Below are 17,500 nucleotides of genomic sequence, written 5' to 3' on the forward strand. Positions count from 1 at the left end.
CCCATATGAATAGATTGCACAAATCATTCCAATATGAATAGATTGCATGGCTAATTCCCATATGAATAGATTGCACAAATAATTCTAATATGAATAGATTGCACAAATAATTCTAATATGAATAGATTGCACAGCTAATTCTCATATGCAGGGTTACTACGAATTCCGCTTATGCAACAACAGCGACCCCAAGGCCAGAGACTCCCAGAGCTGCCTGGACGAACATCTGCTGGAATTGGCCGATGGTTCTGGAACTCGCTACTTCCTGAGAGGGGGATTCCGGGGCAGGCACACTTTGCACGTCCAGCTTCCGCCAGAGGTTCATTGTACACATTGCGTCATGCAATGGACGTGGACTGCTAGTGAGTATTTTCTTGCTTTCTTTCCTTAATGGGGTTTTCGTGTTTCTCATAGGCCTATGTCGATTGGCAGGTTTTGTTTATTTGTAGTTATCTCCCATATATAATAAAGAGAAAGTGTCTGTATATATATATATATATATATATATATATATGTATATATGATATATATATATATATATATATATATGTATATATATATATATATATATATATTTGTACATAAATTTATATATACATACATATATATATATACATATATACATATACATATACATATATATATATATATATATATATAATCTATATACATATATATATACACATATATAATCATATATATATATATATATATATATATATATATATATAATATATATATATATATATATATACATATATATATATATATATATATCACGCTCAGCTATCCCCGTCAATCGGGTAAGGGGATATGGAGTAGTCATACTCTGGTGAGAGGGAATGCGTGTGCGTGTGTGCCTAGCTGTCTAATCAATTAGTCATCACTTTTGACTGGTCGCGTATACTAGTTCTTTAACTGGATCTACTGGAACATGAACAGTGGTGTTACATCTAACTCATAAACCATTTAAACTTCGCTTCACTGTTTATGGATAAACACTATTTATCAACTACAGAATCGACCTACCTTGATTTAAGTAAAGACGTATTAGTTAAATACAGTAAGCAGATGTGAAATAAATTTTGGAAATTTGCTTTTAAACAGAAACCATAACAACCACTAGGTTAAGCAACTTACGATTAAAGAAACAACTCGCTAGTTATCATCGTTAAATACAGTAAGCAGATGTGAAATAAATTTTGGAAATTTGCTTTTAAACAGAAACCATAACAACCACTAGGTTAAGCAACTTACGATTAAAGAAACAAGTCGCTCATTAGACCATCGTCAACTGCTAGACATTCACTAGACTGAATTTTCTCCATCACTCACAGGGGACAACAGTGACTCTTGTACTGATACCAGTAAGAAAGGATGCGGACTTCAGCAGTATTTCGTAAATTGCGCAGATGTGCGCATCCTGCCAATGGAACCAACTGCACATTGAGGACCTGTTTCATAGACGCAGGCGAAGGCCACCAGAAGTCTAAACTCTGAAGGTTGGGTTTCCTAGGACGTTTGGACAACCAATTCAGATGTCAACTGGTATCCTTGTTTAATAGTTGCCTCCAACTGACATTGGTGACTTTTGAATTTTTAAAGCTTATTTCCAAGAAATCTCAAAGCAACAAATTTCATAGAGGAAAATTGCTGATTTTTTGTACATGTGGAAATAATAAAATTTCCAATATGACTTTTCTGCAATTTTATTTATTAAAAAAAATCGTGGTGAATATTAACCTTCATGAGTTGTAAAGAGTGAAAAAATATATATAATGGAATCCTCCCGGACTGGCTTTCTGCTTAACGGGAGGTCGAGTCCCGCTCATACTTAATAGCTTTATTAGTGTTTGCAAACTTGCCATCCCCCTGAGGTAAGGATGGGGGGTTTGGGGGACCCTATAGGTCTATCTGTTGAATGATCAGCAGCCATTACCTGGCCCTCCCTGGTCCTAGCTTGGCTGGAGAGGGGGCTCAGGGCCTGACCATATGGATATATGATCAATCTCTGGAGTAATGTTCTGCTAGCTAGGGCATTGTCACTGGCCCTTGCTTCTGCCATTCATTAGTGGACTTTAAACCTTTATACCAATCACATTGTAATTGCTTCCATGAAAGTAAATAGCAAATATATTTATTGCTTTGTATGGGGGGAAGCATTTAAATTTCTTGTTATGTAAATAGCGAAATGGATTAAATTTCAGGAAATTGAGTAAGTAAAGTTTTTTTTATTTTTTTTTTATTATGATTTATAAATTTTTTGATATGCAGGAGTTCTCTTAGCTTAGCCGACAACGTGTAAAAGATTAACAACACACACACAAACGCACAAACATAAAACCAATGTACAAAATATATCCTTTTCATAAAGCTCTTCAAAGGAGGAATTTTACTTCAGAGGCAAAATCCAATTCCATTTGATCAAGTGAGAGATTCCACGAAATTATTCAGGGATTAGTAATCATTGAAAGTAATCCCGCGGGCGCGCTGTTCCTCAGCGAATCGGATCTGCTCGATGGCGTGGGCGGGGAGTGGGTGGGGGGTGGGGATGAGGGGGGACTCAGCCCGGAAGCCGTTTTCGTCAGCGACGTAGCGGACCTCAGCGATGGTGCCGTCGGGAAGACGGAATCTGTTGAACGATATATATTATGATCAATATATTTCAATAACTAAAATATTATAAAAGATATGTATTTCATAACTAGAATATTTTGAAATGTGTATTTTCATTTCTATAATATTAACATATTGTTTCCTTTTTATCAACATTCATTATCATTGAGTAATAACATTTTTCTTGAATAGTTTAGCACATTTTCAATATGACATCACTAAGTCATCACGGAGGAACTAGAAGAGCGAATGTACTTAAAAAATGTGACTCCGAACAAAGAATATTCTCATGCTAAGATTGTTTCGAATATTATTTTCTGAAGTGGCATCATAACTGTCAACGAGTTGAGAGAGAGAGAGAGAGAGAGAGAGAGAGAGAGAGAGAGAGAGAGAGAGGGCATTGTCTTATTCATACCTGAAGGATCCCTCCATGTTGGTCTGCCCCTGGGAGCCTGAGAATCCCCTCCTGGATTCGCTGATTCCATTCTCGGCCTCGAAGTCGTAGGCGAAGGCGCCGTTGCCCAAATCCTGACGGTCGTCCCTCAGGATGGCCACCTGGTTCGGCTGCTGCACGAACTGAGGGGCGGCGATGGCCACGGCGGCCAGGCAGGCGAAGATGACCTGCAGCAGGAGGAAGAGGAGGGAGTCATGAAGAATTCAATTGTTGGTTACGACAGAGATTGTCTTCAAATCCAGAAAGATTGTCTAACCAAAGTTTCCATTAACAGCTACAATACTTTTAAAAAACTAAAAAAGACAACTTAACTTCCAGTCTGTACTTTTGCTTTAATGAAGTTTCGATATGTATTCTCATCAATAAAGTTCCAATCTCGAAAACTATTTAGTAATTCCTTACATCCCTATGCGTGTGTTCGTGCGTTTGTTCACGTATATGCTAAATTTAGTTATTTCTAAACTGCTTTAGGAGATTCTAAATATACAAATTTAACAGATGATTCTGACCTTTGAGAAAAGAGATTGAATTATGCTATAAAATTGGCTGAATGAAGTGTGGTGATAATCACTGGTTGGTGAAGCCTTAATCTATAATCACACTGAATATCTTTTTCACTGGGAAAGATCTAATAATAAATCTTGATGTATAATTAGCTACGAAAGAAGAAAGGAAGATAGGTCCAACCTTTGATGATGATTGTGACAATATTTCACAAAATATTTATCTTTCTAATAAAACTTCAATTAATATAAAGGAAAGACAACGGAAGAATAAGTTAAAAATACTTTTAGATTAATTGGAGACATCAACAAGTGCATAACTTCATGAAATTAAATTATGAATAATTTCCTAGAAAAGTAATTCAGAAATGATAATTATATGACTGCCAATTATTGATTATAAATCTAGGTAATGAATTAAAGTTTTATAAGTGTTTTTTTTTTTTTTGTCTTAAAAAACTTCGGACCTAATAAATGAAATAAAGAAACTAAGAGAGATAAAGAGAGCCTCGTTAGAGCCTCCTCATACTCACAGACTTCATGTTGCTGATGTGAATACTCAGGAGAGACTCGTCCCGTTTGGTAGAATCTTCTCTCTTATATACATACGGCAGACCTGTTCCCCTCTTCAGACACGAGACAAGGTGACCGGGTGAATGAGAGAAAAAATATATATTTGTGCTAAACCAAGGTCAAACATCTCTCTCTCTCTCTCTCTCTCTCTCTCTCTCTCTCTCTCTCTCTCTCTCTCGTATCGTGCAGATGTATGTGAGCTATGAAAAAAGGAATTAAGAGAAAAGTCGTGAATAACAAGAATCGATTTGATGAAGAACTCAAAAGCTGTAGGACACAAACCGGTTATTTTTTTATTCGACTCCGAGGATTTAAGTCAAGAATATTTCAAAGAAGTAGAGGAAAAAAAACACTCACAAATAACAGACGGATTTGAAACCAAAAACAAACGAATTAGTAGTTACTAAGAAAATAGTGATTGATATTCATATGTAATCACACAACTTAGTAAAAAGGAATCGATATGATTTCATAAATCATTTTATTAATGAAAATCCATTAAATTAGAGTTTGCTTCAGAGAAAAAGACGAGATTTTACTTCATAATCATCGACAAAATACTGAATGAAGATTGAGAGATGGTTTCAAAGAGCTTCCACTGCTCCAAAGGAAAGACAGACTTCTTCCAAAAAGAATCATCAGCATTACGTTGACCTCCCTGATAAATAATGCATTATTTACTTCTGTCCTGGAGGTATTTTCATGGTTCCTACATTTCAGCCTTTCCATTTAAAGTACTCTCAGTCTATCATTGTAGTAGGTTCATATGTAGGCCTACCTCCAGTCCTTCCTTTTTAGGCTTTTAAATTTTTCTCTTTTCATCGCCACTAAGCAGTCTGAGCTATCAAGTGTCTCCCGCAAATTGAAAATTTTCCTTGTTAGAAAACTAAGATGACATAGGAACTATTTTGTAATAGAGATTAGATTTGCGTAATTTTTTATCACTTATGAGATGCCGTCATTCTAAATCGGAAATAATAACCCAAAGTTATCCAACAGCTAAATAACTAGTTATTCCTCTTCTTAGTTATCTCGGTAACAGACATCGGGGAGAAGAGAAATAAAAACATTCATTCTTAGAAATAGAGAAACTAAAATATAACAAAGATAATTCCCTCAACAGAAATTCACAGATTGAAATAGGCGAATCTCAAAGTATTGTTGTGTAGGACTGACTTCCCTGACCATCCAATGTAAAACCATTGATCTCTAAGACGTCGCAAAGATCCTAAATGATCCTTTCTAGGATACATCTCCCGCCTTCATCTCCTGCTCTTGGTGACTCAGGGAGACTCCTTGTCCAAGGAGGTCCACCTTCTCTCCTTGCGTCTTTTCTTACTTGATAAGGAAGAAGAATCTTGTTGCTGATAAGAGTTCGTTGACGAGGTGTATAGTAGTAGGTGCGATCTCTCTCTCTCTCTCTCTCTCTCTCTCTCTCTCTCTCTCTCTCTCTCTCTCTCTCTCTTTATGTGAATAAATCTATTCTTATATTTCTTTGTCTTGTCAAAGAGAAAGACAATGAACCTGTCCCTACAATGTGATTCTCCTCCACTTGAATATTGTGATTTTGATGTAAACACAAATAAAGAGAGAGAGAGAGAGAGAGAGAGAGAGAGAGAGAGAGAGAGAGAGAGAGAGAGAGAGAGAGAGAGAGAGAGAGAGAGAGGGGGGCCCTTACCTTGATGTCATTCTCCTATAAGAGCTGCTTAGTAGTTAAAGAGTCTCTTCTACCCTTACCAAGAGGAAAGTAGCCACTGAATAATTACAGTGCAGTAGTTAACCTCTTGAGAGAAGAAGAATAGCTTGGTAATTTCAGTGTTATCAAGTGTATGAGAAAATAGGACAATGTGTAAAAAATAGGCCAGACTATTCTGTGTATGTGTTTACAAAGATGAAATAAGACGTAACCAGAGAGAATGATCCAATATAGTACTGTCTGGCCAATCAAAGGACCCAATAACTCTCTAGTGCTTGTATCTCAACGTGTGGCTGGTGATATGATAACAAGAAACCTCCTGGCAGTGAAACGGAAGTCATTCATCTCTCAATAAAACAAAAGACAATAATCTTTCAGCAATGAACGAGTCAATCATCTCTCGACAAATATAACACCCAATCATTCCTCCCCAAAACAACAGCCAATCATCGTTCACCAATTAATCAACTCACTATCTCGGCAAAACAAGAGTAAATCTTATGTTATCAAATACATTAGTCATTAATCTCTCCGCAAAACTGTAGCCTAAAATCATTTAGAAATAACCAATCGATCATCTCTCAGAGAAAATATATTTAAATATCTTTTTCTCACAACAGTCAATGTGTTGGACAGGTATTCGAGACCTATTTAAGCTTAATAGTTTCTAGTCTGCAACCTCACCATCAGTGGGAAATAAGGATGGGGGTTTTAGGAGAGCGTATAGGACTACCTGATGAGTCATCAGTAGCCATTGACTGGCCCTCCCTGGTCCTAGGTTGATGGAGAGGCTGCTACGGCCCTGATTGAAAAGTTCATTTGTGGGTCGAAGTGGAAAATTATTTTGAAAACATTTATAAGTTTGTGTAAATTAGAAGAAGAAAGAAAATGCCGCTTCATTTGAAATATAACTTCCAAGCATTTATAAATAAATAGAAAAGATGATTAAAATAGGTATTTAAAGATTAAGGGAAAAATTGATATATAACAGATGATCAAACATTAGTGAATAGGAAAGTACTAAAAAGGATAATTGAAAGCATAAAAAGGAAAATTGATAGATAAAAGTAATGAAAAAATAATAATTAGATAATAAAAGATATGAATGAATGAAGATAAGTATTTCAATATATGACTCAAGACTTTCTCTTTCATTATGAGTCCCAAGTTAATTGACCTTATGAAAGAGGTTCATTGCATGAGCGGAAACATTTCAGTTTCGTGAAAGGTGAAGAGCGGAAAACAGAATAATAAATTAGAGGAAATTGAGATATTAAAGGATCTTTCTTATTTTTTTATTCATATTTATAACATTTTTTATTTGCAGGTATTCCTCTTGGGCGACAACGTATAAAAGATCAACAACACACACACAAACGCACGAACAAAACCAATGTACAAAATATATCATTTTCATAAAGTTCTTCAAAGGAGGAATTTTACTTCAGAGACTAAATCCAATTCCATTTGAATTGTGACTTTGATCAAGTGAGAGATTCCACGGGATTATTCAGGAATTAGTAATCATTGAAGGTAATCCCGCGGGCGCGCTGTTCTTCAGCGAATCGGATTTGCTCGATGGCGTGGGCGGGGAGTGGGTGGGGGGTGGGGATGAGGGGGGACTCAGCCCGAAAGCCGTTTTCGTCAGCGACGTAGCGGACCTCAGCGATGGTGCCGTCGGGAAGAAGGAATCTGTTGAACAAAATATATTATGATCAATATATTTTAATAAGTAAAATATTACAAAAGATATGTAGTTTCATAAATAAAATATTATGTTTCATTTTTTTTAAACAATATGATTGAACAATAATTTGAAAAAAAAAAAAATAGTTTATCATATTTTTCAATTCGATATCATTAAGTCATCACGGAGGAACTACGAGAGAGAATGTACTTAAAGAATGTGACTACGAACAAAGAACATTCTCATGCTAAAATTGTTTCGAATATTCTTATCTGAAATAGCATCATAACTGTTAACAACTTGAGTGCAGCAGAGAGAGAGAGAGAGAGAGAGAGAGAGAGAGAGAGAGAGAGAGAGATAAGGCAACTTTTATTCCCTACCTGAAGGATCCCTCCATGTTGGTCTGCCCCTGGGAGCCTGAGAATCCCCTCCTGGATTCAACGATTCCATTCTCGGCCTCGAAGTCGTAGGCGAAGGCGCCGTTGCCCAAATCCTGACGGTCGTCCCTCAGGATGGCCACCTGGTTCGGCGGCTGCACGAACTGAGGGGCGGCGATGGCCACGGCGGCCAGGCAGGCGAGGATGACCTGCGGCAGGAGGAGGAGGGAGTCATGAAGAATTCGATGGTAGGTTACGACAGAGATTGTCTTCAAATCCAGAAAGATTGTCCAACCAAAGTTTTCATCAATAGTTACAATACTTTAAAAAGCAACTTAACTTCCGGTCGAATTTTGCTTTAATGAAGTTTCGATATAGGTTATTTTCATAGATAAAAGTTCCAATCTCAAATCTATTTAGTAACTCCTTACATCTCTATGCGTGTGTTCGTGTGTGTGTTCGTGCGTGTGTTCACGCATATGCTAAATTAAGTTGTTTCTACACTGCTTTAAGAGTTTCTAAAAATTAAAATTTACCAGATGCTTCAGCCGTTTGAGAAGAGAAGTTGAACCATGTGATGAAATTGGCTGAATAAAGAGTGTGGGGATAATTAATGGTTGGTGAAGCCTTAATCTATAATCACAGGGAATATCCATTTCACTGTGGGAGATCTGATGATAAATTTTGACGTATAATTAGCTTTGGAAGAGGAAATGAAGATAGGTTCAATCTTTGATAAAAGTTGTGATAAGAATATTTTAGAATATTTGTATTTTTCTAATAAAACTTCAAGCAATATTAAGGAAAGCCAACGGAAGAATAAATTAGGAAATTATTAAATTAATTGCAGACATCAACAAGTGAATTATCACTTCTATTTTGAAAAATATCTTTGTGAACGAATGCTTAACTTCATGAAATTTTACAATAAATAGTTTATTTACAAAATTATTATAAACTGAAAATTTTACGATCATAGATTATTACTCTCATCTAGGTAATGAATAAATGTTTTTGAAGTATTTATTTTTAAACTTTGGAACCAAATTCCTCAAAAGGCCCTAAATGAAATAAAGAAACTAAGAGACACGAAGAGAGCCTCGTTAGAGCCTCCTCATACTCACAGACTTCATGTTGCTGATGTGAATACTCAGGAGAGACTCGTCCCGTTTGGTAAAATCTTCTCTCTTATATACTGTACATACGGCAGACCTGTTCCCCTCTTCAGACACGAGACAAGGTGACCGGGTGAATGAGAGAAAAAAAATATATTTATGCTAAACCAAGGTCAAACATCTCTCTCTCTCTCTCTCTCTCTCTCTCTCTCTCTCTCTCTCTCTCTCTCTCTCTCTCTCTCTCGTATCGTGCTGATGCAAGTGTGCTATGAAAAAAAAGGAATTAAGAGAAAAGTCGTGAATAACAAGAATCGATTTGATGAAGAATTCAAAAGAGTTAGGACACAAACCGGTTATTTTTTTCATTCGCCTCCGAGAATTTTAAGTCTAAAATATTTCACAGAAGAAAATAATAGACGATTTTGAAACACGAAACAAACGAATTAGTTTTCAACAAAAAGTACTGATCAAAATTCATATTAAGTCATATAAATTAGAAAAAAAAGAATCAATATGATTTCATAAATTATTTTATTAAAGTCCATTGAATCAGATTTTGCTTCAGACAAAAAAGACAGCATTATACTTCATAATCGTCGCCAAAATACAAAATAAAGATTAAGAGATGATTTCAAAGAGATTCCAATGCTTCAAAGAAGAGCCAGGCGTCTTCCAAAGAGACTCATCAGCATTACGTCGACCTCCAAGAAATAAAAGTCATCATTTACTTTTGTCCTGGACGTATTTTCGGGTGCCAACATTTCAAAGTCTCCCCATCCATAATACTTTCACTCTTTCATTGCAGTAGGTTCTTATGTAGGCTTGTCTTTCATCTATAATATCTTACAATATTATATCCTTTCAGCTATCCACCGAGTTATCATGATTCACTCGCAAGTATTAATCGTATCAAAAGAAAATTGTATACATATATATATATATATATATATATATATATATATATATATATATATATATATATATATGTTTCTATGGATGTATGTATGTATGTATGTATGTATGTATATTATTATTACTATTATTATTATCATTATTATTATCATTATTATCATTATTACTTGCTAGGCTGCAATCCAAAAGCAGGATGCTATAAGCCCGAGGGCTCCAACGGGGAAAATAGCCCAGTGAGGAAAGGAAATAAGGAAACTAAAAGAGAAGTATCTAATAATTAAAATAAAACATTTTAAGAAAAGTAACAATATTCAAATGAGTCTTTCGTATATTAACTATAAACAAAATTAAGAAATACAAGAGGAAGAGAAATAAGATAGAATAGTGTGCTGGAGTGTACCCTCAAGCAAGAGAACTCTACCCCAGGACAGTAAAAGACCATGGTATAAAGGTTATATCACTATCCAAGACCAGAGGACAATGGTTTAATTTTGGAGTGTCCTTCTCCTAGAAGAGCTACTTACCATAGCTAAAGAGTCTCTTCTATCCTTGCCAAGAGGAAAGTAGCCAATGAACAATTAAAGTGCAGTAGTTAACCCCCTGAGAGAAGAAGAATTTTTGGTAATCTCACTGTTGTCAGGTGTATGAGGATAGATGAGAATATGTAAAGAATAGTCCTGATTACTCGGTGTATGTGTAGGCAAAAGGATAATGAGCTGTAACCAGAGAGAAGGATCCAATGTAGAACTGTTTAGCCAGTCAAAGGAACCAATAACTCTCTAGCGGTAGCATGTCAACGTGTGGCTGGTGTCCTGACCAACCTACTACCTATAAAAAAAAGTATCTTATACCTCGATTTAATTCAGGAAAAACTAAGAAGACAATTAAACAAACAATCGACTTTGTTTTGCATCTACCTCCTAACAGATGAATCTCAACCAACGACCACTTCCATGGCATAATTCTCTTCATTCAGCTAAACGGAAGGCTCATCAACAACTCACGAACCCACTTATGTAAGTCCTTCCTGCCTTAGCTGCACCGTTGACTAATCCATTCCTGGGCCTATCATCACTGTTTATTTTTGACAGTTAAGACATCGAATGGTGTAATGCACTTACAGCATCATATTTCTGTATCTTCTCTTTATTTAGCCATTTAATTGATTGTTTTAACTATTATGTTTATTTTCTTTTTGAGATTTCTTATCCGAGGAGAAAACTGAAAACTGGACTATCACAAAGTATATTATACAAACAAAATAAACTAATTAACTTGACATTATGTGCACTTAAATACTCATTACTCGCGTTACTTAATTTCTTGACCGTTATACTAAACTTTTTTTTTTTTAAAGCGTTGACCTCTTAACCTTATCTGATTACCCTAACAAAACTCAAAGTATTATAGTAAGTAGCTCGAGAATAGCAGCTCCTCAACATCATCTTCTCTACATTGATAACGTTTCTTTAACTATACACTCCTACTTTGAAATTCTAGGTGTGATTCTTGATTGACAAAGTACTATTAAGAAACACATTCGGTCTGTTTCTAGTTCAGTTGAACCAAAATTAGCTTACTGAGAAAGTCTTTTAAGATTTTTGGTGATCAATCTATTCTGAAGAAGTGTTTTAATTCTTTCATTCTACTTTGTTTCGAGTATTGTTCTCATGTCTGGTCTTCAGTGCTGATTCTCATCTTAATTTGTTGGACAGGAACTTACAGTCTATTGAATTTCTTATTACTGATCTAGATATTAATCTCTGGAACGGCCGTCCTATTAGTTCGTTATGCATGTTGCATAAGATTTTTTATAATTCTGACCATCCTTTACATTCAGATCTCCCTGGACAATTCCATCCAGTTCGTAATACTAGGCATGCAGTTAATTCTCATAGTCTTCACCATCATGAGGCTCAATACTAGACAGTGTTCTGGAAGTTTTATTCCAGCCAGACCAAGTTGTGGAATGATCTTCCTAATCGGGTAGTTGAATCGGTAGAACTTCAAAACTTGCAGCAAATATTTTTTATGCTGAACAGGCTGACATAAGTCTTTTTATAGTTTATATATGAAATTTTTGTTTTGATGTTACTGTTTTCAAGATAGTTTATTTTAATTGTTCATTATTTCTCATATCGTTCATTTATTTCCTCATTTCCTTTCCTCAGTGGGCTATTTTCCATGTTGGAGCCCTTAGCCTTATAGCATCTTGCTTTTCCAACTAGGGTTGTAGTTTATATATATATATATATATATATATATATATATGTGTGTGTGTGTGTGTGTGTGTGCATGTATATATACACACATTTATATATATATATATATATATATATATATATATATATATATATATATATATATATATATATATATATATATAGATTGATAGATAGATAGATGTATAAATTTTTTCATGCCACATTATTCAGCTAATTATCGTTTACCTATTTCCACATTCCATAATAGAATGTATCTTTACCCAATTATAAAACCCTCTGCTTCAACAAGCAAAAAAATCCAAACACTTTTCTAGGTGATTTTGGTCTTGTGGTGCCCTATTGGAAACGTCCCTACTTGGTGTTCTGCAGATCTAGGGTTCGAGTCCCGGCGAAGCTGGGTCATCAGCAGCCATTGCCTGGCCCTCCCTAATCCTAGCTTGGATGGAGAATGGGCTTCGTCGCTGATCATATTTATATATGGTCAGTCTCTAGGGCATTGTCCTCTGCCATTCATCAGCGGCCTTTAAACCTTTATGACCGCTTGACCAGATAAAAAACTGCTGTGGAACATTATATTGAAAGAACAAAACACATCAGCCTTAGAAATTGTTGAAGAACTTTATAGGTAAATTAATAGCATGTAGTCTTACTTAGACTTTAAATAAACGCCGTAATATTAACCGACATAACATAAGAATTCAACTTGATGTGAAGGATTTTAAAATACATTATATCGTCTAGCATTTTTTCTTTTATTTATGAAAACGATTTCAGTAGGAACATATAGTATAGAATATAAACAGAATACGAGAAAAGTATATCACATATTGATGGAATTCACATCAGTTTCAGAACACAACACAAATTCCACGGGAAATAAGGTTCTAGAATAAACCGAGAGATTCCACGGAAATATTCAAGGCTTAGTAATCATTGAAAGTAATCCCGCGGGCGCGCTGTTCCTCAGCGAATCGGATCTGCTCGATGGCGTGGGCGGGGAGTGGGTGGGGGGTGGGGATGAGGGGGGACTCAGCCCGGAAGCCGTTTTCGTCAGCGACGTAGCGGACCTCAGCGAAGGTGCCGTCGGGAAGAGGGAACCTGGTGGAGTAAGGGATTTGTGATTAATGTGATCGACGCTTTATTTTTTTATTTTTTTTTATTTTTAATTAGATTATTCTTGGACATGAAGACAAATTTGTAAAATAGGAATACCCTTTAGCTTAAATGCAGGAAATTGTATAATGCATACTCTGTTGTACAGGCATGAAAACAAAATACACAAAAATCATGTATAATAGGAAGAACACAATGTCCTTTGCCTACCTGAAGGATCCCTCCATGTTGGACTGTCCAAGGGAGCCGAGGAATCCCCTTCTGGATTCGCTGATTCCATTGTCGGCCTCGAAAGTGTAAGCGAACTCTCCGTTGCCCAAATCCTGACGGTCGTCTCTCAGGATGGCCACCTGGTTCGCCTGTACGAACTGCTGCTGCTGGGGGAGGCCGAACTGAGGGGCGGCGACAGCCAGGGCTGCGAGGCAGGCAAGGATGACCTACGGTAGGAGGAAGAGGAACTCATGAGGACACCGAAAGGAATAATTTACGTATTAATGTCTGTATGTTTGTAAGTATGAAAACAATGGAAAGCTTAAACGATAAGTAATACTTCTAACTTTAATTATGATGGATATCCTGATACAAGTGATTGAGCTTCTACTGAAACATTAGGATTAATTAATAATGCATGGAGTTATAGGTACTCTTTATAATGCAATTAGGGTTGACCGAATGCCCCACATAAAGTAGTGAAAGATATAGATTTGTGTTTGAGGCTCTAGGTGAGGATGCCAGGTTCATCCTTGCCAAGATTCTTGGACATGATGTGTCCTACTATGCTAGTGGTATTTTTAGCTCTACTTCAGAAGCAGGTCTCTTGAAAGATATTTAACTTTTAAAATGACATCTTTGCTTTTATGGTTTTAATTGAATATTCATTTATTTTTTATTTACAATAACGATATCGGCGTCAATGACCTTAGATGTCAGGACCGGAAAACCTCAAATCAATCAATCAGTAATATAAAGAAGTACCTATATAATAAGGATAATATTATTATTGATAAAAAAATTCTTGACTATGATCTTTAATAGACTAATTTGATAACTTTTCCCTATGGGATCTCATAATTTTGTATAGAGCTTCATCTCTAAACTTAGCATATGTCATTTTTCTAACAATATTAATTTAAAATATATATCACTGTCCATTAGTTAAACGAAATAAAAATTCACTAAATTTTCATTATTTCTCTCTCACATAATTCTTCGCCTGATACAGAAAAAAAACATCAATACATTTTGTAAAAATGAAATGGAAAAAATCCCCTTCGATACTTCCTTAAAAAGGTATAGTCTAGCTCAGGACTTCCTCAGATCCTTCTCATACTCACAGACTTCATGTTGCTCGATTGAATAACCAGGAAGGACTCGTTCCCTGAGGAAGGATCCTCCCTCTTATATACAGCCCTTTCCCTCCACCGAAGATGAGACGGGGAGATGAAAAAATGTAGTTTTCTTGACTAGTTCCCACCCAAGGTCAAGCATTTCTCTCTCTCTCTCTCTCTCTCTCTCTCTCTCTCTCTCTCTCTCTCTCTCTCTCTCTCTCTCTCTCTCTCTCTCTCTCTCTTCATTATGTAAATACCTATCTACTAAAAGATATTTTGGGACCAAAAGAAAGTACTTATAATAATAACATTTTGAAGGTTTATTGAGTGAAAGGAATGTACCATTTATGTGAGAACACCGATAATTGATAAGAAAAATCAAAATCAAGATGAAGTAATATCGAAAAAAAAAATAGCCTTGTTTTCAAGCATACATTCAAACATTCAAATAGTAAGGAACAAATATCCATTCATATTGTCCTCACCTTTTCTTAGAAATAACCACCACATATATGGCAAGTCTTTTTACCATGAATGGAACCTATAATTATTGTATAGGTTATGCTAAAACAATAGTGAATCCAATGTTAATGGGTACTTGAGGCTCGATGTATGAAATGAAAGAAACATTATGGGTAGAATTGGCAACCTATTTCTTTCAACTTTCTCATCTAGAATTCTAGATATATGCTCACTTCAGAGAACACCAGGTAGTATTCAATTCTCCATCCATTAATTCCGAATTAAGAATGAAACGGTTTAGCTCAAATCTATCCCAGATCCAAAGCAACTGGTAACATGTACATCGAAGATGCGCATATAGAATGTGATGTTCCTTTTAATTAAAATGCCTTGTTTGTCACAGTCTTCACCGCAAGCCTAGTAGACCTAATTTTTGTAGGACGATTAAGCAACGCTCTCTATCTCACTCCATGGGCCTAGTACTAGTTGAAGATTAGGCCTACTACTTGAGTATGCTTTTCAGCCTTTTCGAAAGGCCTTTCGTTTAATGAATGTTATTTTCCCTACGAAAGTCATATTGGTATAACTTTCTTCTTTCGAAATTTTAGTATCAACAATATCTATGTTCATATATACATAGGTATATATAATACTATAAACCTTTAATCTATTTGAATTAGGATAATATAATAAAGACTCCAACCTCGTAGTTTCTTAACAATTCTTTCGTGATGTATCTGTAAGAACCAAAGTCACTTCCTCGAGATATGCAGATCTTGGTACCTAGCTGAGTGTTGGGGCTCACCGTGAGGAAAGCTTGTAGGTATCATGGACTTGCCAATTGTGAGCCAAATGTTGTACCTTTCAGTCACTGGCACTTATTAGTTGATTGTAATAGAGACCAACACATTCATTTGGCCCCTATTTTCTCCCAAGATAGGACCAAGGAAGATCAGGTAATGGCCGATAATGACTCAGCAGACTTATGACCTATGCTCTGGAACCCCATTCCCCATTCTTAGAATGGTTGTAGAGTTGTTTTCGATAATGAAGAATATCGATGCCTGAGAGCGACTGAAAATCACCGAAGAAAATTCCACAAAGCTACGATAACCATTGGTGTAACATTTCTTTATAGATGGAATTGATTATTATGGACTTAGAATAAAGACCACAGACCCCCAAAAAAGAAATCTCTTTCAAAATTTCCTTTTATGATTCGTGATTCAGAAAGCAGAAAATGTAATCGAAAAAGTAATGAAAGCCAGAATCTAAGATTTTGATATGCAAAAAAATGGCCAATGCAATGTTTATTCTCAGAAATCTGAATCATGTGTGCATGCCCCGCTTTGGCAGAAGGCTACAGCACCCTAGCACAATTACCGATCAACTTCCATAACGACTTTCCTTTCGACAGGCTGCCAACGCAAGAGCCCGTATTCCCTGCCTGGTGATCACCGAATTGGGGTTCGAGTCCCTCTCAAACTCGATAGTTTCTAGTAGTCTCTGCAACCTTACCATCCTTGTGAGCTAAGGATGGGGGCTTTTGGGCAGTCTACAGGTCTACCTGATGTGTCAATAGCCATTACCTGGCCTTCCCTGGTCCAAGCTTTGGTGGAGAAGGGCTTGGGCGCTGATCATATGTATATATGGTCAATCTTTAAGGTATAGTCATGCTATCTTGGGCATTGTTACTATCCCTTGCCTCTGCCATTCATGAGTAGCCTTTAAACCTGACTTTCCTCTCTGTCTTGCACATTGTATAGTGAGACGCTGCCTGGTTAGAGCCTCTTCCTTCCGACATTCCTTAGACTCATTCTAGTCGGGTTATTATCAAATTCCCTTCATTCCCAGTAGGCCTACTTAGCAATTATTCAATGATTCGCAATTATCCCCCAACCTACCCATTTTCATGATGTGATCTCAATACCTCAAATTACTATAGTTCATCTTATAATCTATTGCGTCATGATTACGTTTTCGTCCCGTAAATTACTATCATTCTTCATATAATCTATTACATCATAATTACGTTTCCGTCATATTCCTACATTCCTCGATGTTACAGCTTTCCCTACTTCATATATACTTTTTATTGCATAATATTTTCAAGTTCATTTTCACTTTTAAGTTTCATCGTCCGCTATTTTCTTCAGTTAAGATGATTTGGTTAAAAAATCCTTCATTAAAGATCATAAGAATAAAGACATGAATGCTATAGCAAGACAAAGTTATGACTACTAAAACTGCTACTACTACTACTACTACTACTACTACTAATAATAATAATAATAATAATAATAATAATAATAATAATAAACATCGGTGCTTTGCTATTCCAGTCTCACCTCTTCTCTCATACCTCTGCCCATCATATCATCTTCTTGTTAACAAAGTAAATATTTATGTAAATCTTCTTTAATAAATTTTCCACCAGAA

The 17,500-nt window shown here is 36.0% G+C and overlaps 2 protein-coding genes and 1 pseudogene across 4 annotated transcripts in view; 1 reads left to right on the top strand and 2 right to left on the bottom strand.

The window, feature by feature from the left end:
- Positions 1 to 1,618, top strand: part of LOC137634684 (uncharacterized) — a 3,275-nt pseudogene extending 1,657 nt beyond the window's left edge.
- Positions 1,619 to 2,255: 637 nt separating this feature from the next.
- LOC137638629 (cuticle protein AM1199-like) lies at positions 2,256 to 9,130 on the bottom strand. Of its 2 annotated transcripts, none has more exons than XM_068370884.1 (3): positions 9,031 to 9,130; positions 7,910 to 8,115; positions 2,256 to 2,632 (listed from the first exon to the last, which is right to left on the bottom strand). In XM_068370884.1, the coding sequence occupies exons 1-3, from the start codon at positions 9,037 to 9,039 to the stop codon at positions 2,458 to 2,460; spliced, it is 390 nt and encodes a 129-aa protein (XP_068226985.1). In that variant the 5' UTR covers positions 9,040 to 9,130; the 3' UTR covers positions 2,256 to 2,457. The 2 variants fall into 2 exon arrangements, with proteins under 2 accessions (XP_068226985.1, XP_068226984.1); XM_068370883.1 differs by lacking the exon at positions 2,256 to 2,632 and adding an exon at positions 7,152 to 7,534.
- A 3,905-nt stretch (positions 9,131 to 13,035) lies between these two features.
- Positions 13,036 to 17,500, bottom strand: part of LOC137637939 (cuticle protein AM1199-like) — a 7,645-nt gene continuing 3,180 nt past the window's right edge. The window contains exons 1-3 of one of the 2 annotated variants that reach the window (XM_068370044.1): positions 14,606 to 14,657; positions 13,482 to 13,708; positions 13,045 to 13,256 (exon numbers count right to left, since the gene is read on the bottom strand). In XM_068370044.1, the coding sequence (XP_068226145.1) occupies positions 13,082 to 13,256; positions 13,482 to 13,708; positions 14,606 to 14,614 (411 nt within the window). In that variant the 5' untranslated portion in view covers positions 14,615 to 14,657 and the 3' untranslated portion in view covers positions 13,045 to 13,081. Of the gene's footprint in view, positions 13,257 to 13,481; positions 13,709 to 14,605; positions 14,658 to 17,500 lie in introns of those variants that run through there. The other variant, XM_068370043.1, reaches the window with a different exon arrangement.

Source organism: Palaemon carinicauda, chromosome 3 (assembly GCF_036898095.1).
Source record: "Palaemon carinicauda isolate YSFRI2023 chromosome 3, ASM3689809v2, whole genome shotgun sequence".
Lineage (NCBI taxonomy): Eukaryota > Metazoa > Arthropoda > Malacostraca > Decapoda > Palaemonidae > Palaemon > Palaemon carinicauda.

Excerpts from the sequence above, each read along its gene's own strand:
- LOC137638629 (XM_068370884.1), bottom strand. Across the intron at positions 2,633-7,909 it reads AACATGGAGGGATCCTTCAG|ATTCCGTCTTCCCGACGGCA; the intron begins GTAGGGAATAAA and ends ATCGTTCAACAG.